Source organism: Sminthopsis crassicaudata, chromosome 3 (genome assembly GCF_048593235.1).
Source record: "Sminthopsis crassicaudata isolate SCR6 chromosome 3, ASM4859323v1, whole genome shotgun sequence".
Classification (NCBI taxonomy): domain Eukaryota; kingdom Metazoa; phylum Chordata; class Mammalia; order Dasyuromorphia; family Dasyuridae; genus Sminthopsis; species Sminthopsis crassicaudata.
The window spans coordinates 443,567,447-443,593,840 of record NC_133619.1 but is presented as its reverse complement, the minus strand read 5'-3'; the positions used below and the strand labels follow the sequence as shown (position 1 = coordinate 443,593,840).

At 34.0% G+C, this 26,394-nt stretch overlaps 1 protein-coding gene across 2 annotated transcripts in view; it reads left to right on the top strand.

Annotated features, from left to right (window-relative positions):
* LOC141562892 (uncharacterized) overlaps positions 1-26,394 on the top strand; it is a 52,770-nt gene that overhangs the window by 20,845 nt on the left and 5,531 nt on the right. The window contains exons 7-16 of one of the 2 annotated variants that reach the window (XM_074303186.1): positions 1,035-1,103; positions 4,382-4,444; positions 8,409-8,477; positions 10,506-10,577; positions 11,097-11,165; positions 12,938-13,009; positions 19,410-19,445; positions 20,142-20,178; positions 21,927-22,484; positions 24,234-24,475. In XM_074303186.1, the coding sequence (XP_074159287.1) occupies positions 1,035-1,103; positions 4,382-4,444; positions 8,409-8,477; positions 10,506-10,577; positions 11,097-11,165; positions 12,938-13,009; positions 19,410-19,445; positions 20,142-20,178; positions 21,927-22,484; positions 24,234-24,475 (1,287 nt within the window). The remainder of the gene's footprint in view (positions 1-1,034; positions 1,104-4,381; positions 4,445-8,408; positions 8,478-10,505; positions 10,578-11,096; positions 11,166-12,937; positions 13,010-19,409; positions 19,446-20,141; positions 20,179-21,926; positions 22,485-24,233; positions 24,476-26,394) is intronic. The other variant, XM_074303187.1, reaches the window with a different exon arrangement.

Sequence of the window (26,394 nt, the reverse complement as noted above, 5' to 3'; positions counted from 1 at the left end):
ACTTCTCTGTATCCAGTTTTGTCTGTAGCAAAACTATGAACCAAATTATTTTTTAGACCATGCTAATAACCAATGATAACTTTTAAAGAAAATATATCTGAATGTATAAATAAATGAATCTAACTACATATTTATAGAAGGCAGAAATTCTGGAGAAGTATATTTAAAACAAGGATATTTACAACAAGATGTTAACTCAGTGGAACTGATGAAATAATGGTTCTCTAGTTCTCATATATCTAGTATAATATAATGATATAATCACTCTAGTTTGATATAATGATGTAATCACTCTAGTTGGCATATATTCAGTATGCTGTAATGATGTAATTGTAATAGAGTATTTAAGGGTTGAGAGAACTGGGGACATGGAGAGTCAGAGTGAACAGACTGTGGAGACAAACTGTGGAGACAATAAAGACTTTAGACTCTATTCCTGACCATCCTAGTGGTGTCTATTCTGCTGAGACCAAGGCCCATTTGGAAGACCTCCAGAAAGCTAGCTCGGACATTACACATATTTCAAGTACCATTAAAAAAATTTAGATTTAATGCAGACTATATCAGATTGTCTTGATTCATTGACTATTAAAGTCAGAGATGCTTTTCAAATACTTCCTGTTCCTGACTTCATATTGGAAAAAAAAAATGTTTCCCACTACCATTACCTCCAGGAGAAAAAAATTCATCCCTGTGATTCTTTTCTGTCATTTTAGCCTCAGATTTTTCCAAATGACTCCCTACACCAATAAAGCAGAAAAAGAGCTGGTGGGTGTCATAGTGGACCATGGATTGTCTGAGGTCACACACTAGTTAGAAAGAGAGTCAGGACTAAAGTTCAGTTTTCTCAATTCCCTATCCAATTTTTATAATTCATATAGTTATATATGATTCATATAATTCATAATTTGTAATTCTATTTTAATAAGACATATATATATATAAAGAAATGTCACCAAATTAAATATTTTCCAAAAACTTTTTTGACAAGATGTTTTACATTTGCAATTGCATGATGTTTGGTTATTTAGCAGGGATCTCAGGGACATCAAATTATTCAGGGAGAAAGAGGTCCTCAAGAAAAAGAACTCCTTCAAACAAAGGTAATCAGTTATTTTTAAAAAAGAAAAAGAAAAGAGCTAATTTGATTATTAATTAACTTTTCTATCATTTGAGTGATAAGAAAGCTTAGATTATCTTTATATATTTGACATTTTTAAGAACAATAGGACATAGCATCATAGACAGAGAGCTAATTTCTATTCTAGGGAAATAAAAGCCTTGCCATTCAGATTTTCTTTTCTTCTATTATACAGATGCATAACAAGATGCATATAATAGAGCCATAATGCAGATGTTATATGCAAATACAAACATCTCATTTTCTATTACTTTGCCTGCAACATTATGTGCTTTGCCAACTGTGCCACTACTATGGCAGTGCTCATTAGATACAAACAAAATTGTGCATGGCAAAGTCATATCACTGGGTGAATGTCTTCCTCTGTTATGAGCCTTAAAACTTTTCTCTATGGTTGCAAGACACTAAATACACTTTTGAAAAAAGTAAACAAAGAACTTTTGATGCATGGTTAAAACCTGTATAAGGCAAAATTCCCAAGAGGCTGAGATAGATTGGAAATAAAAGCAATGTAGTAAGATATTCAAACATTTCACTCTAGCATTGGACATATCTCTGTAATTTATGACTCACTTTATGTTTAAATCTAATTTATTAAAAAGGCTTATACTGATGAAAACATGAACAAACATCTACAGCTTGAAATACCAACTGATTTACTATATTAAGACCTAAAAAACTGCTTAAGAATTGCATTGTAGCTTACTAAAACCAAATATGTTCCTGTTGTATAATACAAACATTTGTTTCTACTATAAGACATCATACTCAACTTAGGAATTTCAGTAAAGTTCAGGAAGGAAGTCCTGGCTAGATTGTACCTGACTTACAGTGGCCTTGAGAACTTCATCTGACAGATCACTAGGTTCTAAAACAGTTCTCTATTTTCATACAGAATTGAATGATGTTCATATTTGTGGTTGCCCATGATTCAATGACAAAACTGTTTTGGTCCATTAAAGGTTTGAATCAGAGAATTAATGGATGGCAGTTTCTTGATTTACAGTAGAAGAGCAGATTCACCACCTAATGAAGTATGTCTTCATTGGTTAAGCACTGGCATGTCTTTAATCATTTGACTCTTTCCAAAAACCTACAGCCCATTTTTAGATGAGGATAAAAGAAATTTCAAAAAGTATTGTACAACTTTGACTTGGCCAACATCATGGACTGCTTGAGGTAATATTAGCAGGATCTTTGTTACACATAATTACCAATATTCTGGATCATATCAGAAGGTTGATCTGGTAGAGGTCAAACTTACAATCTGGACCTTAATTAGAGCAATTTAATTCAAGAACCTTAAATAAAGCAACCACACTTGGCACCACAACTACTCTATTCCAAGATACCTTATATCAAAGGAGAATTACTCCCTCAGCTAGAAAACCTAGGAAATAAATCATCTCTAGATTTTGTATCTGTTTTTTTTTTTATTTGCCCTGCATTCATACCCTAATATTAGTTGCCCCTGAAACTAATAATTCTTTAACACTTGAGACTGGACCTGAATACTGTGTTTTACAGTAGCTTAAACTAGTGAGATTTCTTCAAAGAATAACTTTTAGATCCTTGCACAGAAATCCTCTTGTCTCCTTTAATTACCATCTTATTTCTTCATCTCTTTTCTCAGCTGAACTTCATAAATAAATGATCTCTGCTCATCTTTTCACTTCCTCACCAAACACTTATATCCTTAACTAAACCCCTGTAATCTATTTGGAGTCCCTGCCATTCTACTAAAACTATACTCTCAAAAATTAAAAATAGTTTCCTGATCAATAAATTCAATGATTCATTTCCATTGGTTATCAACCTTTAATGTAGCATTTGATACCATTGATCAAAGTCCTCCAAGTTGCAACATTCCACCTTTGCCTTCTATGGCATTATATCCTATGGCATTTGAAGGAAGTTGATCAATGTGGGGCCAGGAATTTAAGGTCTAGAAATTCTCTTCTGAAACTACATAAATGAGAGCAAATGCAATTTTTATATCTCTACCACACTCTTATCTGCCCTCAGAAAAGGAGAAAAGGCCTTTTAATTAAAGGCTCCATTTTACAGGCCAGTATAAATCATCCAACTTATAATCAAGTGCTTTTTCTATCACACTATCTTGTATCTTTACAACAGTAGGCATGTAGTTGTATCAATGAAAGAATGAATGAAATTAGTTTAGGCCAAAATCCACTACATATACATCCATTGTATGCTCCTATCAAGAGTATGATATCTGAATCCCTATAAATGTTCTGTTGAATTCTTTCCCTCCAAATAAAGTGAATTTCTTAAAGAAAAAAAAAGAAAGAAAGAAAGAAAAGGAAAGGAAAAGAAAAGAAAAAGAAAAAAAGAAAGAAAAGAAAAGAAAGCACATATAAGACATTTCTGTGTATGTTCATATAAAAAAGAGATAATTGTTTTCCTTGGAAAACCAGAACTTTCCCACATTTTCCCCTTTAGAGGCTGGAAAGTTGGGCTATATGAAACATTAGGTTGAGCAGGCTATCAAGCCAAGAAGAAATTATCTCTCTCTCATTGGCTTGGGCTAGACAATTTGGAATCAAGAGAAAATCATTCATGTCGTTTGCCATCATTTCTTCTTTTAATATGCATCATTTGTGGTCCAGAAGCTTTAGTGACTCTGCTGAACCAAACACGGAGCTGCGGGTTACTATTGTTAAATAAATGTGACTTGGTCATGCACAGAGCCTCCAGCTTTGATGGGTTGAAAGGACCTCATGGACAGCCAGGAATTGGCATGAAGGGGGAAAAGGTGAGCTATAAATCCATCAGTTCTCTAACAAAGTATAAATGATTTTTATATACTGTCAAGATCAATTTAGGCTTACAAAAGATGCACTGAGGCAAAATTTATTTGGGGTTTACAATAGCCACCAAAAAGGTCTGTGTTAAATGGATGGATTTATGGCCAATAAGCTGTCCAAAACCATTCTTTTGCCTCTTCATAGGAGAACATGCCTTGAAGCTAAAAGTGATTGATTCTGTTGGGAAAATTCTGAGTTCTGAAGTGAAAGGAGATCAAAGCAATATGTTGGAGTGGCTATGTATGTGTTTCTTAGATGAAGAACCAGGTTCTAAGATAAAATTTGTAAAGATAAAATTAGCACAGTGCCTGGCATATAGTAGTCATTCTATAAATGGGTATTCCCTTCCATTCTCATAATAGACTTTTCTTTTGTCAAAGGAGCTAAATAATAGTTATGTCTGCTCCTGCAGAGTGAAGTTGGACCCCAACATCTACCTTCCAGCTTTCCTGACATTGGATTCAAGAGAGAGAAGGTACTACTCCCCTCTCATTGTCTAGAGGTTTTTCCATTGAGGGTAAGAGGGGGGAGAAGAAAAAACATTACCTTTCGAAATTTAATTTATTTAAAAATCATAAGAGAGAGTAGAATAAAAAGATCCACTTGACTCCCAAGGTGCTATGGAGGAAAGGCTTCCAGACTTATAAAGATAAGGATTTTCTACTACCACAATTGATTCACAACTTGAATATATACTTTACTTCTTATAATACTTCTCTCATTCCTGAAATAGTTTAGTATAATAGAAACACTGTACACATTTGAATTTAGCATTTAGAAGGTAGAGCAAATACCACTACCACCCACCAAGCTGAGATCAAGAAGAAACCACTAGCTAGGTACCCAGAATGGCTTCATACCCCCAACAAAAAAAAATCAGTTTGATAGGATCATAAACAAAGAGCTGGAAGGGACTTCAGAAGCCATCTAATCAAATTCCTTCATGTAAAAAAAAAAAAGAAAAGAAAATTTCAACCAGGGAAAGATAAGATGGTAAGCTTCAGATTCATATCCTCAGTTATCTCTCTGAGGTCTTCCATCCCCTACAGACTCTCCAGGTCATCAAATCTAACTTTTATCATCATATTCTTGCCCTTAAAGAAGTTTTAAGGGAAGAATTGTCTATAGATACAGTATTACATTGGTATATCTAAGAGCAGCAAAAGTGTTATATGAGATCTAACAGGAAAGGTCACGTATGTAATCTTTCTTGGAATGGGTGGGATGAGTACAATTTGTTCCAATAGCTTTGAAGGCTACTAAAGTAGATGCTGTGGATGGCTTAGATCTTGATTAGACATTGAAGGCACCAAAATCACCCATTATATCCCAGGGTATTGACAGCTGATTTTGTCCTGTCATGGGACTTCAATGCCTCTGACAGAAAGAATAAGACTATCAACTGTGATTAACTCTGCTTCACTTAAATCCAATTCATGCGTAAGTCAAGACATCACACATGATGTCATTGGTCTTCTTCAAAAATGAAGGATGAACAACCCTGTAGCATAGTGGATAAAATACTGGGTGGATTCAGGAAGAATTGGTTTCAAATTTCACCTCTGATATGAACTGTTTGACCCCAGGCAAGTAACTCAGTCTCTCTGTGCCTCAAGAAATTTCCCCAAGGATCATAGAATTATATTTGGAAAGAATTTTAAGATGCATTCTAGTCTATATGCAACATTTCACAAAAGAAAACTAAAGTCCAGACAGGTGACTTGCCCAAAGTCAGACAGGTAGGCTGCCTGGTAGAGGGAGTTTTCATATTGAAAATTACCTCACAAGGAAGAAATCACAGCTCCATTGTATAGTCTCATAATTCTCCATAGGGAGAGCAACCATCTTCCAAAGAAAGGGAAAGAATTCTTTCTCCTGCCCCAATTTTTTTTTCATCCATTATTCCTCAAAGTCATGGAAAGAAAAAACCACTAGGAAAAATGGGTACATCCACAACTACTTGAATAAGCAAAAATAGTTTTATAGAATTACCACCTGGAGTCCTACCTGTGTTTTGGATCATCCCTGCTTTCATTAGTGAATGGGCCGAGGATGTGGACAGCTATTTCAGGATACAGAAGAAGGAACTATTTTCTCAGTCCCAAAGGAAAGAAGACATACTGCACTTCTCCCACTAGGGTCATTGAGTAAAAGCTTAGTCCTTAACGTGACAGTAAACCCAGCTTACAAGTTTGCTAGGAGATGAACCAAATTAGATCGAGTCAATCAGATCAAATAGAACAAGTCAAAGTATAACTAAAAAAAAAAGAAGAAAGAAACCACTTTTTACAGCTTGTGGATTTGTTTTGTTTTGTTTTTGTAGCAACTGTGCCTGGTAGAGGGAGTTTCTTCTCTCTTCAGGCATTTTCACATACTTTGTTGCAGTTTCCCAACTGTATTAGGAGGTCCCAGATACCAAAAGATCTTTATTCCTGCTCAATTTTCTTTTTAAATAACTGCTCATTCTAATTAGGAATTTCTAGTCACTCAGTATAATGTTATAGGCTTGCTTTGTAACTCCTTTAGGGAAGGTAGCTAACTGGGAAACATAAATCATTGTTATCCTCATGTCTAAATGATTTACTATTAGAGTCTTAAGAGATTTTCAGTATCACCAATTTCACTTGTTCTTTATTAGAGCCAGGGGCACAAATTCTGTCCTCAGACATGTCCTGGTTTGTTAATGCATTTGTACCCAGGTGACTGTAGAAGAAAAGAAAAAAAAAAAAAACCTAACACGAATTGTTTCTATTTCCTAACATTATGTAAATGTCACCTACTTTATGCCAGTAATTTTACATTTTATTTGTTACTCACTTCTCCTGGACCACCTTTTGAAGAACTAAATTCAAATTCCAGTCCTCAAAAATCTAACTGGAAGATCAGGGCTGGAAACCAAAGCATGCAATCCTCAGGGTCCAAGCAGGTTTGATGTTAGTTGGACCTCCAGGAGCCAGCGGGACATAAGAGTCTTCACCTCTAATACTCTAAATCAGCACCAGAGGTCGAGTTTCTGAGAGCTAGCAAAGAAGCATCCTTGACTCTTCCCTCTCTCTCAATGCTCAGATGTTGTCAAAGAAATCATTTCTAGATTCTATTGTCTAGGGTGAAAGATAAACTCTACTTCATATACAAAGTCTTTCACAGTCTGGTTCCAGGTTTATTTTACATTCCTTCCCTTTGTGTACTGTCCATTCTAGCTCTTGCTAGAACTTTGTATTCCATCCCCCCTTCCTCTCTAAATGTTTGCATGGGCTGTTCTATAACCCTAGAATGTACTCCCTTCTCACTTCTGCTTCTTGGAATCCTTGGTTTCTCTCAAGGTCTAGCTCAAGCACCATGGCTCCTTAACCAATCAATCAATAAGCATTTATTAAATATTACTCTGTTTAAAATGACTAGTATGTCATGAGACTAAGCACCATGAATACAAAGGAAAAAAAAAAGAAAGCAATCACTGCTCTTAATGTACCTGCTTTCTAATGGAAACGAACGTATAAAGGTACAGACAAGATAAATATAAAGTATATTCAAGGTGACATTAGTGGAGAAGATATTGGCAGTCCAAAGAACCTGGAAAGACTTTCTGCAAGAAGGTGACATTTGAACTGTGCCTTGAAAGAAAGTTGGAATGAGGAGGGAGAACATCAGGCATTGAGGATAACTGCCAATACAAAAGCATGAAAGTGTACAATGAAATGGTGGCAAGTATGATAAGAGTAAGTGTGATAAGTAGGCCATTGTTGCTGTGCTGGAGAGTGCATAGAAGGGAACGACATAACAAGATTGGAAAGATAAGGAGGAAACAATTTATTAAGTGTCAAATAGAAGAGTTGGTTTATTCTAAGTAATGTTTTTTTGGCGAGGAGGAGAGGTTCCCAGATGATCTGTGATTTTTTTCTGTGTAAGGACCTCTTCCTAGTAAGGAAATTCCCCTTACACATGCATTTATTCAACAATTATTCTACATCTATTTATTCCAACATGGATCAACAAGCATTTATTAATTGCCTATTATGTGCCAAGCATTGTGTTATTTTATTGCTCATTCTTGGGGATTCTTTGTGACCCCATTTAGGGGGTTTCTTGGCAGAAATACTGCAATGATTTGCCATTTCCTTCTCCAGGAAGGAAATGGTGTGTTCTCAGGTGTGTGTGTGTGTGTGTGTGTGTGTGTGTGTGTGTGTGTGTGTGTGTGTATTGTACACCACACACAAATAATATATATATATATATGTATTATATAGAGAGATATAAATTATATAAATATAGATGTAGGTAAATATACAGACACACACACTCTAAGTCTGATTTTTGTATGTGCTATTTAAAATAGAGTTACCAGGGGGTTTTTTGGTTGTTTTTTGTTGTTGTTGTTGTTGTTGTTGTTGTTGTTCTTCTTTTAGTATTTTTTAAAAAGGCTTTTTTTTTCCTTATAGGGTGATCAAGGTTTGCCAGTAAAAATAGCAGTAACTGGACAAAAAAGGATTAAAGGAGTTCATCCAAAGGTATAGAGTCTCTCCAGAAGACTGCCAATTTCATTGGGGAAAAAATAATGTCATGAGATATAGGTGCTTATTTATTAACAATGACTCCAGATGTGCCAAATAAAGTTTCATTAAGTAGTATTGAAGAAAAGATGGATGTTTCTGCTTTCATATAGGAAACTGAAACCAACTCTTTTTGACCAGGGGGTGTCACTATTGTACCAGGGAATTCGCCAAAAAAAAAGCAATAAATATTCCGAAGCCCGGAAGTAAATTAAGAGGTCTAAGGTTTTTTTTAATGAATATAACTGAACATAAGATCAGAAATTCATTAAATTAGAAATTCAATTAAATGAGTCAACTTTACGATATTTCAGAACTTCCCTAGAAAAATTAAAGAAACAGTAACAAAATGAGGTCATTTCATTTCAGCTCTAACACTAACAATGAAGAAAGAGAAGGAAATTGGAGGCCTTCTTCTCCAGGCTTGTACTTGAATAGGAATACCCTCTAAAAGGTTATACTGTGGTTATCAGGAGTTTCTCAGAACTCTGCACCTGAAAGATTCCTTCTTTCTTCAGAACAAAGCATGAGTGAACATTAATGACATATTTATACAGGTGCAGACATAAGGGAGCCATGTAAGCTAGGGGGGTTTAGATAGTTCAAGGGAACTTCAAAAGCCATATAAAGTACTCAATCAGAGTACACAATTCTGGGAAAGTGAGAAAGAGAAGAGGGTTTTGAGAGATTCTATATGCAGTTCCTAAAGTCAAGGAAGAACATTTGTATGATTTGCCTCTATAGGGAGGAAGTCCAGGAGACAGTCAACCCTAGCTGGCAGAAAGAATAGAATTAAGATGAAACAGTCAGTGGTTGTTAGTATTTTAAGAGACTATTTCTGCAAGATTTGCAAATCTGTGCTTAACAATGGATGTATATTTTCTTCAATAAAACAAATCAAACAGGCTACTTTGTTTCTAACACAGGAAGATTGTGAATTAAGTATCTTCAACACTTCATGACTGTGGCTTGTAATATAGATAACAAGGATTTCTGCAGAAAAGTACCTCTAAGATTGTATTAAGACATAAATCTGGATATTGTTAGGGATTTAGGTATGGCTATTTCTTAATTTGACTGTATTATTTGACCAAATTGAAATGATTTTTTTTTTTAACTGAATGTAAAAAGTAGTTGAAATTAGCCACTCTGGAATGGTTCATGTGATGTAGGATCAACCAGAAAGCTATAATCTGTTTTATTACAATTTAGCTACATAGTAAAGTAACACATTTGAAATATGCAGTGTTACAGGCATACTCAATGAAAATAAGAAACTTTTATTAGTTACTCTGAAATAAATATTAAATAAATTATCTTCCAGGTAAGATAGCTGCCATTAACCTGCATATACATGGAGAATGGAGGCTTATATTATAGGATGAGAAAAACTTTTCCCTCTCCACACAGAAACAGAAGAATAAGACCCAACATCTCTTTGTTTATACCTCAATTCATGCAACCTAAAAATAGAGCAGGAAGGGTAACCTGAGCTAGAACAGGAATGGAAAGGACTGGAGCTGGTCAGACTGCATTCCCCTGAAGGTCTGGGAGCATATTGGCTGATTTTCCTTGAATGCCTTTTAGAGGTCATCTACTGAATCTAGTTCTCTGTTCACCCCCATTTCCATTAGGCACAAATATTATATAGGTCTATATATGACTAACTGTTTTTGCGTTAACAAGGGGGTGAATAGAGCTTGTCAGAGGAATAGAGTTGGCTGTCCCATATATTCCTTCAACAGCTTCTTTATGCCACTAATATAGGGGTAAGAGAGATTTCCTGCCAGCACCTACTTAAGCTGCCATTATTAGGAATTGAAATGTGGCCAAAGGGATGAGTCCAAGAAAGCAAAGAAGGGAAATGTTTTTTGTTTTGTTTTTTTCTCAGAAGTAAAGAGAGTAATTAATGTGTGTTGGTGCCAAGAGGAAAAGAGATCTTGACATTGCCAACATCAGATATCTTCTTAACTATGTTTATTTTAGGATGAATCTGGTTCTTCAAGCCCAAAAGGTCCGCCTGATTACCCAGGACAGGTTGAAATCCGGGGACAAAAGGTTAGTCCCTCACATCAATCAAACAATCATCATACATTTACTGAAAACCTACTATGTGCCAGGCATATTCACATAAACTGGTAAAAATCTAGTTCTTAGTCTTTCAACAGTTAAAATTATCTCTGCATTTTACTCTTTATGTGTTAACTATGGAAAATAGGATTAGGAACAAATAATAATAATAATAATAAGCTTTAAAATTTTTGCACGATGCTTTTGAGACATTAAGATCCTTTTAGCAATTTTACATGCATAACCTATATTAGATTTCTTGCTGTCCTGGGGAGGGAGGAGGAAAAGGAGGGAAGGATAAAAAATTTGGAACTCAAAATCTTACAAAAATGAATCTTGAAAACTATATATAATTGGAGAAAAAATACATTGAAAGGAAAAAAAAGATCCTTTTTGGTGGTCCTCCATGAAAGAGACTATGGCTACTAACTAAAATCTCTTTTCAAAGAAATTGGTTTAAAAAAAAAAGTCCTGATAGAATGATAGGATTCTTTTTCTATGATTCAGAGGGATCCAAGGATATCTTCTGTCCAAGATCCAAGTGTTATTCCAGATATCAGCATCCCAAGTGAAAAGGTAAGAATCACTTTACTAAAAATTCATCTTCCTAGTACAAATCTGCCAAATAAAAACTATTCATGACTTTTTTATATGCCTGTGGCTTAAAGGCAGCCAGGTGTTTATAAAACTCAGTGCTTAGATACAAATGCCATCACACATCAAAGAAAAAAAGCTAATCACTGAATGGTTCTTCATCCTTCTCTCTTCTCCCTCTCTCCAATATTTATAATATGTTGCATGGAAAGCAAAAAGATCCTCACCATGGCAGGATTCCATTTGAATGGATTCATACTTTAGACTCTAAGTCTGGGGAGTCCAGACTTCACTGACATATCAGTTATAAAAGAAGATTGGCCCAACTGAGTCCCTGGCTCGGAAACCTATCAAAGTACAAGACATCTTGTTACTCTGTGAAGCAAACTGGCTGGGTTAAGGTTCAGAAGGAGGGATATCCAAAACCATTTGTCTAGAGAAGATATTCCAGAAGCATAGCCTTTGAAATTAGAAGTTGGAAAGTAAAAGAGTTCAAGGGAAAAACTGTTATGTTTATCTATTGTGTACAATCTCTAAAATTTCCACTGAGCCTAATCTCATTTCTGTGTTTGAGAAGCTTCATTCTCCAAAAAAAAAAAAAAAAAAAAAAAAAAAAAAAAAAAAAAAAAAAAAGCCATTATTGTAGATTCCAGATTTATTTTATATCTGTTCCTTTTCTTCCTCCTTCCATCCTCAATATTCATCAGCCTTTCAATCTATTCTGTCTGTATCCTTTAAAAATATTCAGGGAACACATGGGTTGTACATTGCAGAAGGAGCAAGAAGTGGCTTTTGAGCAGCATCTTATTATAACACAAAGCCAGACTTTAGCTTCTTTTTTCTACACCTTAAACCATTAATCAGTCTGTGTATCTTGAATGTTAGACACACATTATTCATCAATCAGAGAACTGATGAGGAGTGATGAGGGTTTAATGCCTGGGAGAATAGGAGGAAACCTAAGGTGGCTATTTTCCTAGTTTATACTCATACTTATGAGTTCATTTGCATGCTTTTCAAAAGACTACTGCCAAATATATTGACCTGTTTTTCTATTCAAGAGTAAATAAATTAAAAGTTAGCATTCATTCATTTAATACCCTTTGTATTACATCTGTGTGTGTGTGTGTGTGTATATATATATATATATATATATATATATATATATATATTTTTTTTTTTTTTTTTTTTTTTTTTTTTTTTTTTTTTGCTAAAATTTCTCCAACAGGTTTTTTAATAGTTTCATGGATGTCCTGGTTGTGTGTGTGTGTGTGTGTGTGTGTGTGTGTGTGTGTGTGTGTGAGATAAGAGTCATTTAAATCTTGTCATTCATACTTTTTTTTCCAGTTTTCAAAGGAGATATATTTATGTGTCAGCCTTAAGACAAATGTCCATGTTGCCATTCAAATTAATATCCTATATTCAATATACTGTACTTTGTTGAACAATAATAATAACATTTAAATAGTGCTTCAGGGTTTGCAAAACACTTTAAATATATTATCACTTGATCTTCACAATAACCCAGTGAGGTAAGTACTGTTATTATCTCCATTTTACAAGTGAAAAAACTGAGGCTAAAAGAGTTTAAGTGGCTCACTCATAGTCATACAGCTATCATATGTGAGGCAGGTTTTCCTGACTCTGAGTCTAGCACTCTATCCTCAGAATACGATGAATTGTTTAAGCTGTAGGTATATTGCCATTTCTATAAAACATGTGGATTAATGCTAAACATTTTTTCATTCTTTTAGGGTAACCAAGGTCAGAGAGACAAGCATGACTTAGCAGAAGCAATAGGAACACCTGGGACTACAGGATCTAAAGTAATTTTCACTTTTTACACGCAAATCAATAGATATAATGACTATTGCTGTGACAAGTCAATGTCATTTTCTTTGCACATGATCATTGACTGTTAACTAGAATAGCTACAGATAGATGGATGAACCAGTTGCTAGAACATTCACTGCTTTCTGTAACATAACCCAGATTGGTTTCCAAGTATTCCCCTCTCTGAGTCTGTGGATTTAAATTGAAGAAGAATCAACAGATCTTTTGGCCTTTTATTTCTTCAAGAAATCCATTGTGAGTCCTGATGCTGGATTCATTGAAGTCTATTCAAAATGATTCTTAAAAAAACATTTCATAAGTAGAAACTACCACTAGTCTAAAATTCCACTTATCAAAAGATCTTGAACTTTTCCCTGCAAGGGTAAAAGAGATTACATAGTCCATTTCTCTCCACTTAAAAATAAGGAAAGAACAGCTAGGATTTGAACCCAGATCCTGAGATTCCAATTGCAGTACTCTTTCTACTAAATACCATGATACTTTTCCATTGCTTCCCTTTCTCAATTCCAATTCAATTCAATTTTAAAACACAATAAAACAAAACAAGTATCCCCTCCCTCACTTACCTATACATTGTTTGAGTCTGGTTCTAAATCTGTTTGCCTCTTGACCCTAGAAGATTTTTTTTCCATATACAGAGACTACTGGGGGATTAGAACTATGCCAGTCAGTTCACATTTGCCAAGGTTGTTATCCCATTTTCTTAATATTATAATCACTATGTTAGCTAAGTACTGCATTCTCTTGTATTCTGGAACTGACTACTTAGATATAGTCTGGAGACTCCTTCCTCTTCATGCAGAATTAATTCTCAATTACTCCCTTGCTGTTTAAATAGAGGTTCACCTAAGAGGAAATAATATACCCTCTGGGGATCCACACTGACAGGCTTTATATATATTATACAGTTTCTTGGGAACACCTGAATATATTGCTACAAACCCATGGACCCTGAAATAAATTAATCACCCTTATACTTCCAAATAGTCATTCAAACCAAACATTAACAGTCTTCTGCACCTTCAAAGTCTATATATTCCATCACACACCACTAGGAGGCCACTTTCCGAGTACTTCACTGATTCCAGGATCAGGAGAACAGCTTGACATTGTCTTAGAGCCTAAGTTGGAAGGTCATCCAATAAAAACACAAGTATAGACAATCAATCAATAAACATTTATTAAGCACCTACCATAGGCCAGTACAGTGTTAAACTTTAGGGATGCAAAAAGAGGTAAAATTCTGTCTCTGCCCTCAAGGAGTTTCTAATAGGAGAGATGACATGTAAATATATACAAAGCAAACTAGATACAGGATAAATTGGAAACAATTAAAAGAGGAAAAACAATAGAATTAAGAGGAACTAGGAAAAGCTTCCTTAGAAGGTAGGTCTTATAATATTTATTAAAAGAAAAGGAAGATTTAGCTGGGATCTAGTCATAATAGCACAATGTAGTTGGAGGAATCAGATGTTCCTGCATTTTTTTTTTTTTTTTTTTTAGTGTCTACACTTATATTTCTTTGTGGAACTAGAAAAGTCAGTTTCCTTTTTTTTTTTTTTCTCCTGATATTTGATATTCATGCTAGGCTATCAAAGAATTTTTCCTTTTTTTTTTTTTTTTTTTTTTTTTCCTGAGGCTGGGGTTAAGTGACTTGCCCAGGGTCACACAGCTAGGAAGTGTTAAGTGTCTAAGATCAGATTTGAACTCAGGTCCTCCTGAATTCAGGGCTGGTGCTCTATCCACTGCGCCACCTAGCTGCCCCCTCAAAGACCTTTAAAGGAATTGGCAATGATGAATTTTTGTCACAGGGTCAATCACAGCTATATCCTTGTCATTATTTTCTGACACCTTTTTTCTGCTATCATATATATTGATGTCAGAGGTTTCAGGCCTTTGATTGTCAGAGATTATGGGACCCTAACAAACAAAGAACTTGGTGGCTATTAAAAAAAATCTATTTGCTCAGTTATTAAGTATGTCTTAATATACAATAATATATAAAAACTTAAAGAAGTTGTTTTTACTCTTCCTATATCAGCATAAAGAATCTAGTTTTTTACATAAAATACTATACAATTATACAATTAAAAAGTTGATCTGTTTAAGGATTTAGAGTAAAAAGAGGGAGTATTTTCCTCCCTCTGACTGGTTGGCTGGTTGCCATTCATTTGATGGAAAATAAATGGAGCTTAACTATGAGGGAGAAATACATTTCCCTATATGGTGATCAAGACTGAGAAGATAGAGCAGGGTTTGATTTGGGTTTTGGAATGATTCTGGGACCCTTAACAATGAAACCAATCTATATTCAACTATCTCCCCTAGGCCCTAGCTATGAGTCAGTGAGTTGGAATCAACACTTGAGCAAAAGAAACTTCAGGGAAACCCCACAGAACGGTAATTAGAAGCAGGTGGTAGGTACTCTTTTTTTTCTTATGGCTCAGTGAATTTAACGTATTAAACTGGGTTTGCATTTACATAGTCTACATTTCCCAGTACACATCATAGCACAGCCATAATATTACCCATAATATTCTGGGTTCAAAGTCAAAAAGGACTAAGTTAAATTCACTTAACTGTGGCCAAAATTTCTTCCTTTTATTAATCTTTCTGAAGAAGGCTAAAACAAATTAGTAGTACTTTTAATAGGAATTTAACACTGCCTGTTTTATTTATCAGGAAAACACTAACCTGGATATTCTAATTTTTAGGTTGATATGGAACTATTCCATTCTTTTAATACAAGGTGTTGAGCCAAAAGTAAAAACAAATAATGAAGCACCTCTGGGTTTATTGCATGTACTGACAGAGAACATTTGTAAATTATAAAGGAAAGAATATAAGTTTATTCTCAGTACATATAAATTTGAAGGAAAATAAAGATGCTAATAGATGGAGATGAGAAGGAAGAGCATTCATTATATGGAGTGAAGTCTTAAATAGACATAGAAAGAAGGAAGAACTGGTAAAACTGGAGGAAAAAAATGAATCCAGTTTAGGATATATTGAGTTTTGGATGCTAACTGGACATATAATAGAAGATATTGAACTGAAGCACAGATTCCCAAAGTCAAAAAAAACTTTCTGGGAATCAACTATTGAGTCCTCTGTGAGGACATAAATTTATTGGTTCTACAATATCCTGAATAAATTATCATTCAGGCTCTTCATAAATGTAAAAGTATTTTTCACTTATTTTTCAAATTAAATTTTACTATTATTAGATATTGTTTAATATTCATTAATTTGTATTTACTATTGTTTAAATTAAACAAATAAGAATAGCTTGGCTTCCATGACTCAGACCCCCTTCTCTGTCTCTTCATGACCCCTAAATGTGCATACACAAGATTTTCTCCTTACCTTTCTTCTTTTGCTAAACTCTTTTGAGTTAACATTTTATTTTCCCCCAATTACATGAAAAAAAAAAAGTTTAACATTCATTTTTTTTTAATTTTGGGATTCCAAATTTTCTTCCTCCCTTTATTCCCCTTCACCTTATGTTAAGGAAGCAAGCAATTTGATACGAGATATATATGTGCAACCATGCATAACATATTTCCATGTTAGTCATGTTGTGAAAAAAAACACATTAAAAAAAAATAAAGAAAGTTTAAAAAAAAAAGTATGCTTTGATCTTCATCAGTTCTTTCTCTGCAAACAGATAGCATTTTTCATCCTAAATCTTTCAGGATTATCTTGGATCATTGTATTGCTGAGAAAATAGCTAAGTCATTTATAAGCTATTACTGTACACAATGTTTTCCTAATTCTGTCATTTCACTTTGCATCAATTCATGTAAGTCTCTCCCAGTTTTTGTGAGGGCATCCTCCTTGTTATTTCTAATAGCACAATATTATTCCATCACAATCATATACAACAACTTGTTCATCCATTCCTCAATTGATGGCCATACTCTCTCCATTTCCTAATTTCCCCTCCAAGTAGTAGTAATTCGTATTCCTCCAGAAAACTTATTCTCTATATATTTCATATGAATTTATATGTGCATATATGCTTTTTACATATGTATTGTCCTACCCTATAAATTGTAAGCTTCTTGAGGGTGGGAGTTGTCTTGATGTAGTGTTTATATAAATGTGATTATTTTATCTTCAGCCCCCAACCCAGTGCCTGGCCCATAGCATAATTACCTGTTAATCCTCATGACAGACATTTATGTATCACTTTAAAGCGTACAAAGCACCTTGTATACACTGTTGCTTTTGGTACTTAGAGCAATCCAGTGAGATAAATACTGAAATTATTATTATGCTCATTTTACAAATAAGGAAACCAAACTGTCTTTCCCATAGTCACACAACTGCTAAGTATCAGAAATGGTATTTTAAACCAGTTCTTCCTATCCTACATTTTATACTCTATCTACAAACCTATGCAATATTTCCAAAAATTTCCCAGTTCCACAGGATTAACTTTGGGGTTAGTAATACTAAGAAATAAGAACTGTGTTTTTTCAGAAAGTAATTGGATATTTGACTAATGACTTGTGAGATAACTTGCAGTTTTTGGAAGTTTGTTGTGGCATAGCTGGGAATAAGGCCAGAGAATAAAGGAAAAGAGAATACTAGAGAATAATAGTAGAAGAAGCTGCAGTGACAATTGTGGTGGTAACAACTAGCATTAAATATAGTGTTAAGTTGTAATAAAGATCAACTGTGAAGGACTCTGATCAATACAAAGATACAAGACTATTCCAAAGGCTCCATGACAAATTAAATCAAATTTTTATATTAAAAAAAAGCTATCCACTTCCAGAGAGAACTGAACACTGAGTACAGATCATAATTGTCTCATTTTCTTTGCTTTTCCAGCTTTTTAAATATATATATAACTAATATGGAAATAAGTTTTACATGATTTTGCATGTATAATTGATATCATATTACTTTCATTCTCATTGGGTAAAGAAAGGAATCGGAGGGAGGAGAAGAATTTGGAACTCAAAATTTAAAGAAAAGAATGTTAAAATAAATAATTTTTTTTTATTAGCTAGAGTGTTAAGATTTGCCAAGCCCTTTAGAAATATTATCTCATTTTACCCTATAAACAATCTTGGGCAGTAAATTCTCCTAGGTACCATGTAAATATTTAATAGTGACCTTTTCTACCTTTGCTTATATATTAGTTACTTAATTTCAGTTCAGGTAAGAGAGAAGAATAATGTTCTAGAAGGGAGTCATTTTGAGAAACATAGAGCCTTGCAGTTCTCTCAATTCACTCTGTTCAAGGGCTAAAATATGGTCAGTAGGTGCTTAAGTATGACTAATAGGCAAATGCTAACACTTGCATTATCCTAAAGATGATCTTGGCATTGATTGTGAAAGGGGACAAAAAAAGTGAAAAAAGTGATATTAGAGAACTCTAGTGATATTTTTAATAGGTTTTTTTATTTACAAGATATATGAATGGGTAATTTTTCAGCATTGACAATTGCAAAACCTTTTGTTCCAATTTTTCCCCTCCTTCCCCCAGATGGCAGGTAGGTTAAATATGTTAAAGTATATGTTAAATACAATATATGTATACATGTCCATACAGTTATTTTGCTGCACAAGAAGAATCAAATTTTTAAATAATGTACCATTAACCTGCAAAGGAAATAAAAAATGCAAGCAGACAAAAACAGAGGGATTGGAAATGCTATGTAGTGGTTCAGATTCATTTTCCAGAGTTCTTTGGCAGGAACCCTAGTGATTTTGAAGAGTTTTTAAGTATCATCTGTTTGTTCCAGTATGATTTATTTCTACGTGTGCTTCCTAACTTTTCCAGCATTAGTAATTTGTGTCCTATAACTGTAAGAACACTTTTATGATGATAACCCAATCATTGATTTTCTTGATTCACTGAATGAATTGGACCCATCAGAGTCCTAAAAACCAGGCAGAGGCTTCATGTTTCTCATTAGCTATCATTTATATAGTACTTTAGAGCTTGCAATGCACTTTACATACCTCATTACATTTGAGTTTCACAACAGTCCTGTGTTTCCAAATGTTTCTCATTTGGATTTGAGTCTTTGTGTGCCAGAATTAGATCTTAACCCTCCATTTAATGCCACAGTCTGTTTTAGGCAGACACCCTAACACACTAATGTAGTACTCATTAACATACCAGGCCCTGTGTGAATAGAGCACAGAAGGCTATGTAAGAGACAGCTGGTGTGTGAGCAACTTTGAAACTTTGGTTTTGGGCTTTTTAAAAAATAAGCCTCAAAACTAGCACCAATTTAGAAAGATACAGACTATAAATACCCTGCAAAAATATGTCATTGATGAACTTGCAATGCAAGCAAAATGTTCTTGAAAATTTTATTTATAATAACTAATAAATTAATTTTCATACAGGGCAAAATTGGACACAAAGATGATCAAGGCCTCACAGTAAGTGTCCTAGCTTGGAAATTTTGAAATTAGAATACATAAGCAACATAGTTTTATGATTTTGTTATATTATCCTATCCATTTCTTTCCATCTTTTCCATCTCTTGTTTACCATCTTGTGTCAAATTCCATGTTCTCTATTTCCTCTTATACTTATTTTAAAATAAACATTTATATTCCAGCAGACATTACCTTAATCCACTAGAGAAGGAAATGGCAAATCATTCCAGTAACTTTGCCAAGGCAACCCCAAATGGGGTCATGAAAAGTCAGATACAATACAAACAATTGAATAGCAAAATAATGCAATAGAATGAGAATCATTAGCTTCTGCATTATAAGTTTACTTTTATGATTTCTTGCCTTCTCAGTTGATGGGGGAGGTAGGGAGAAAGAGAATCTGGAACTGAAAATTAAATTAAATTAAATTAAATAGAAATGAAATTATTGCTGTGAGCTCAGCAGTTGCATGAAATATATTTATTTAGCTAGAAAAAAATAGAAATATTTTGAAAGTCTTTCTTTAAAGAAGTAGGACTTATTATTGAAATAACATTTGACATTTCATTCATAACTTATATTCCTAAGTTTGTAATTCAAAATAAATATTGTAATAATTTTGCCTCTGAGAAATAAAGATTGCTAAAAATGGTCAAATAATGTTATTTATATTAATTAATGGTCCTATTTGTACAGAGAGAAGATATAATTAAATTAATTAAGGAAATATGTGGTAAGTTTGTTTTGTTTTATAAACTGATATTTTATATTTATCTTTCTTTAAATTACTCTTTTCTGAAAGTGTGAGTGGGCAAATTGTGTGTTTGTGTCTGTGTATCTGTGTGTCTATGTGTATCTTCTACCACCCACTCACTCTGATTATTGAAGCCACTGAAACTCATTTATGATTTTGATAATAGTCTCACTAGTCTTTTGTATACTATATTCTTACTCCCTTCAAAAACCAGTGTTTCACTTTGCCAAGAGATCAAGATTTAGTAAATGGAGATTTAATGGCAAAGGCAGAAATAGGGAGAAAACTCATGAAAATAAAGCCTTACTCTGATTGTTCTACCTTCTACCCAAAGCATAATAGTAAGGTCTAACTATAAGGTTCATAATCTAATATCCATGAACCTGGATTTTTTTTTTTTGGGGGGGGGTTTCCTGAGGCTGGGGTTAAGTGACTTGCCCAGGGTCACACAGCTAAGAAGTGTTAAGTGTCTGAGACCAGATTTGAACTCGCCTCTTCCTGAATTCAAGGCTGGTGCTCTATCCACTGTGCCACCTAGCTGCCCCCATGAAGCTGGATTTAAAAAAAAAAAAATCTTGATAAGTTAAAGTGTTCAATGTAATTTATTTCTTTTATTATCCTATATATTTTATTTTATGCCTTACATTATTCTGAGAAGGGATCCATAGGATTCTTTAGACTGCCGTAAGGATTCATGACATAAGCAAGCTTAAGAACTCCTTATCGATTTGGTAACTTGATTATTGGCTAGTTTAAAAACATTTGAATATTTTAATATGTCCTGGACTCAAGGATACCCAACCAGATACATAAGGACAGAAATAATAACTAAACTTGTGATTTTATTGACATAGAGAATTCCAAAATGAGAAGACTGCATCCAATTTATCTGTGTATATCTGATTTGTACATAACGTTCATATTTTCATGTTGTCTCCCCCATTAGAATGTGAGTTCCTTACAGATTATCTTTTGTCTTATATTCCCAGTGCTTAGCACAGTTTTAACAAATAATAGGTACTTAATAAATGTTTTTTGAGGGACTAACTTCTATAAAGGGAGAGAGAAGTCCTGGTCACCTCAGAACTCCTGCTTATTTGACATTCTGCCAGTTCCCAAATACAAGTTCCCTTTACAACCTACCCAGCTAGTAGCCAGCTTCTACTAGGGCGGGATACCATTATTTCCCTTAACTAACCCTGTAGATAGATTACCTTAGTGAGAAGTTTTGTCTATATTCCTTGACATCACAAACCCAATTACCACATTCTCCATGCAATCCTTTCCATTCTTGGCTTTGTCAAGAAAGTTCAAAAGTAACTAAATGAAGTATTACATTATAATCTAATTTTATCTTCTATTAAAAAAAATACGTGTCTTTCTGTATATTTATTTGTTTTTCAGCTGTTTCATATTTTTCTTCCCAACTAGGCTGTAAGCTTGCTGCAGGTAGCAAGGATTATTTATTTAGGTTTTGGGTGAGGAATAAGGGAACTCTTCATAGGACTTCACTTTTTCTGGACACAAACGAAGAATTCAGAAATGCTGATTGATTGTGAAGTCATTATTATGGCAGAGAGAGGTCTTTTCTGGCAAAGTTGGTGTAAACCTTTAAATATGGGGAGTTTCATTTCAAGTTATTGTTCCAATATAAACATTAAGAAAGTGACAATACCATCTGCTAAACCAAAACTAATTCTTAATTTTCTTGTGTTTTTATTCCATAGGGTGTACCATTAATTGTAAAGACATACCAATGGAGCTTGTTTTTGTGATCAATAGCCCTGAAAGTTTGGGACCTGAAAACCTAGAGGTCATCAAAGACTTTGTCATATCTCTAGTTGACAGAGTCACTATAGGGAGAAATGCTACCAGGATTGGCCTTGTGCTATATGGTTCAGAGGTTCAGCTCAGATTTGGTCTGGACAGATTCATTGCCAAACAGGATGTGAAACATTCAATTAGGATGATATCATATATGGGAAAAGGCTCTTATACTGGCACAGCCATCCACAAAGCAACTCGAGAAGCATTTTGGGGGGCCCGGACTGATGTCAGAAGAATAGCTGTCGTGATTACAAATGGCCAAACAGAGAAGAGTGAAGCTATAAGATTAGAAGCTGCTGTCAGGGAAGCTCATGCAGCCAATGTTGAGATATATGCTGTTGGAATTGTCAATACTTCAGATCCAAGACAAAATGAATTTGTCCGGGAATTAAACTTGATTGCATCAGATCCAGACAGGGAGCACATGTACCTCTCTGACAGCTTTAGTGCCCTCCCAGGTAATCAGACAATAATAATTATTTATAATAATGAATTGGCAATTACTGAAGAAGGGTCAATATAAGCTGTGTTCTTACTAAGTGCTAATGATATAATGACATATTAGGTTCTTACTAGGTGCTAAGTCGGTACTTAACAATTCTCTAGTTCAGCCCTTTGGGGGGAGTTTTACCCCTTTGAACTTCTAGGGAGGAACTTCCATGCTTAGGAGGAGCAAGTTCATTGGTTGAAGTATTTTTTCCCACAAGCCCCTGAGTTATTCCACACCCATTCTCTGGGAGGATAAAACAAGCAACATTGAGCAAGGGGGAGAAATCTACTCTAGGTCTAGCTCAAGAAGAATCTGGCCGAGAGATTGAGTTGAGACAGCAGATCTCCTCCCAGAGAGCGATCAGCAGGCTCTGGAGACAACAGAACTTTACAATCAGCAACTATGTAGAATATCTAAATAAGTTTCCATTTATTCACTCACTGAGCAATTATTCTTTAGGCACTAATTACTATGTGCAAAGCTTGTGGTAGGCACTGGAAAGATACCACCTTTACACAGAACAAAGTCCTCATTGTCCCCTAAATTACTTAAATAAGTACAAAATTCAGTACTTTGCATTGATTTTGAAATATACATACTGTGTCAATAGAATGCCAGACAAGGTCAAGGCACAGAATTCCAGGACCCAGATAAATCGTTTGTCATAATGAGCTCTTGCCACATCTGAGAATTAAGCACTGCTCTTAACAGTGACCCAGTATTTATCATAAACTGCTTAAGAGCTGGAAGAAAGTCTATGCTTTCCTCTAAAATCCCTTTAATATATAATATAATGTACTGTATATCAAGACTTGCTTTAATATCTTCCTCCCTTCTCTTCTGAAGAATTTCTTCTCATTTTCTTGTATCTTCATCTCTTCTATGTCTCCTCATCCCAAATCTCTACCTGCTCCAACATAATTGTCAGTTAATACCTCCAAGCTCTTAGGTGATAACTGCTTATGATATTACGCCTCCCAGAGTTATTTGCTTTTTTTCTGGAGAAATTCTATACAATCAAAAATCTTTACTACCCAAAAGAAACAGAGTGCAGTACATTAGTGAGATATGAGAAACTTTTAAAAATGTGTTTTAATAATTGGTTTCCTTTGCAATTCAATGTACTTCATTTTATAAATATAAAAACATTATTCTGAGAAAGGGTCCATAGGTTTCAACTGAGGGAACCTATGATCAAAAAATGGTTAACAGCTTCTGATCTTAGGATGCTCCTAATGTGATATAGTGCTATAGAGCTAGAAGGAGAATAGAACTTTGGAATCATGGCTTGAAAGTCATCAATAGGTACTCTATGAAAAAAGAAGTAGATAGCAAAAAGAGCCAAGATGAAGAGAAAGGAAAATAGAAGGTTCTCATTTTTGGAAGAGAAAGAAATATGTCATCCCTTCATTTCTTTCACTTCTTATTACAATCTCTTTTCCCTCCCCACCACCACATGGATAAGAATTTCCATAGGAATTAACAATCTCAATAGACTCCTGGATCTTTATTCATAGTTGATAACTATATTTCAGGGTAATTAGTTTTCTTTTTAAAGCTTCTGCATTTTATTAATTTATTATTATTCTGTATTATTATACATTTAAAAACCATATTCTAAGAACTTTATGACATACATAAAAAAGTATAAGAATCCTTGCCTTAGACCGTCATTTCATCTTATTCTTTTTTTTCGTTTCTTTTCTTAAAAAAAAAGATTTGGAGTTCAAGTTGGCAAACCAATTTTGTGCTAGTGAACATAATGCATTAATTTCTGGACAAATTAGAAATGATCAAATAACTGGAAAGCCTTTTAAATCTGCATTGTCCAATTCTGCAAATAACTTACTGTACAACAACAACAGAAAGAATGGACAAGTGATTTCATCAGATAAGCAGAAAGCAGATATAGAAGAAAACTATTTTGGCTCTAACAAGCATTCTCAACCAGTCACAATGGTATAGTATAACTTTCTTAAAATGCATTCTAATGAAATATAAGTGTGTGGGCATGTATAAATCTTTCTGATTAATTGTGTTGTAGAACTCTTCAGTTAATAATCTTGAGTTCTAATCATTGTAATTGTTAGAGTATAAAAAACTACCTACAAATTAAAAAGTTAAACAACTAAATTAGTATCATCATTCAAAGTGGTTTCTTTAGAAGGGTATATACTCATTCTAATGATTCTTTCATTGTCCTTTTATGAATTGGATTTTGGCATTCCTGCAAGGAAATCAGAATTATTACTATATATTGCCACATTCAGTTTGGAAGTAAAATTAATATTGCATAACTTGGTTAATCACATTATTAATCACATTTAGCTCTAAATTACTTTTGCCAATTTAAAAAATATATCAACAACTTTAATACACTTGGCTTTTTTTATCAATGAGGTGATTCAGACCAATTCCAATAGACTTGATGGAGAGAGCCATCTGCATCCAGAAAGAGGACTATGGAGACTGAATGTGGATCACAACATAGGATTTTCACCTTTTTTTGTTATTGTTTGCTTGCTATTTTTTTCTCTCATTTTTTCTTTTTTGATCTGGGTTTTCTTGTGCAGCATGATAAATATAGAAATATATTTAGAAGAATTACATATTTTAACCTATATTGGATTACATGCTGTCTAGAGGAAGGAGATAGGAGGAGGAGAGGAGAGAGAAAAATTTGGAACACAATGTTTTGAAAGGATGAATGTTGAAAACTATATTTGTATATATTTTGAAAATAAAAGACTATTATTTAAAAATAAATTTAATTTTTTAAAATCAAAACAACCTTCTAAGAACTTATCCTAGTACAATGGAAAGAGTGTTGGATTTTTAATAAATGGACATGTATTTCAAATTTGTGTGAATTTAAGCAAATTACTTCATCTTTATAGGATTCAGTTTCCACATCGGTAAAATGAATGTGTTAGACTATATGATTTCTGTGTTCCCTTGTAGCTCTAAATATGCAATCCTATCATCCTAAGATTTATTAACATAAGGAGTATTCAAAAAAGAATGCCCCAAATGTTGAAAGGAAATTGTTAAAATATATAAAGGCAGCATCTCTTAAGTAAATTGGAGCCTGGCCCCAAGAAAACTAGAGTCCTAGTTTTTAAGGGAATGACACTCAGTTGGATCTCAAAATCTGTTTAAATCTATGAGTATGTTTGTATAAAACTTAGTCACATTACCTTTTCATAACACCTTTGTTGTCTTTAAAAGTAGCTAAAAATATAATAGGGCAGCTAGGTAACACAGTTGATAGAATGCAGGACTCAGAGCTAGGAAGACCTAAATTAAAATCCAATCTCAGTCACTAGCTATATGACACTGGCCAAATCAATCAACCTCATGTGCCTCAGTTTCCTAATCTATAATATGAGCCAGAGAAGGAAATGGTAAATCATTCCAATATCTTTGGGGTAGGAGAGGGATGAGGTTCCAAAGAGTTATCCTGAACAACTACAATATAAAGCGATCTAGGGTCTTTTGAGGATCCTCCTAACAATACAATTATTTTTCAAATTTGCTTGTTTAAAATATGTTGAAGTACATTTCTCTCCCTTTTCCTGCCTCCCTGTCCATTATTTCATAGACTCTAAGATTTAGAACAAAAAGGGACCACTGAGGTCATCTTGTTCAATAATCTAATTATATAGCTGAAATATCTAAATCTCAGTACTTGCCTAAGGTCGCACAGATTCTAAGAAGTAGGATGCTATTCTAGATCCCTTGATTATAACTATTCTTAGGACTGAAATTTTAATTTCACAACATCAATATAGGAAGCTCAACTATATAATAAGAGTATTGGACAAGATTTGTGTGTCCCATAACACTATTTTTCAGACAATTATGGATTAATACTTAGA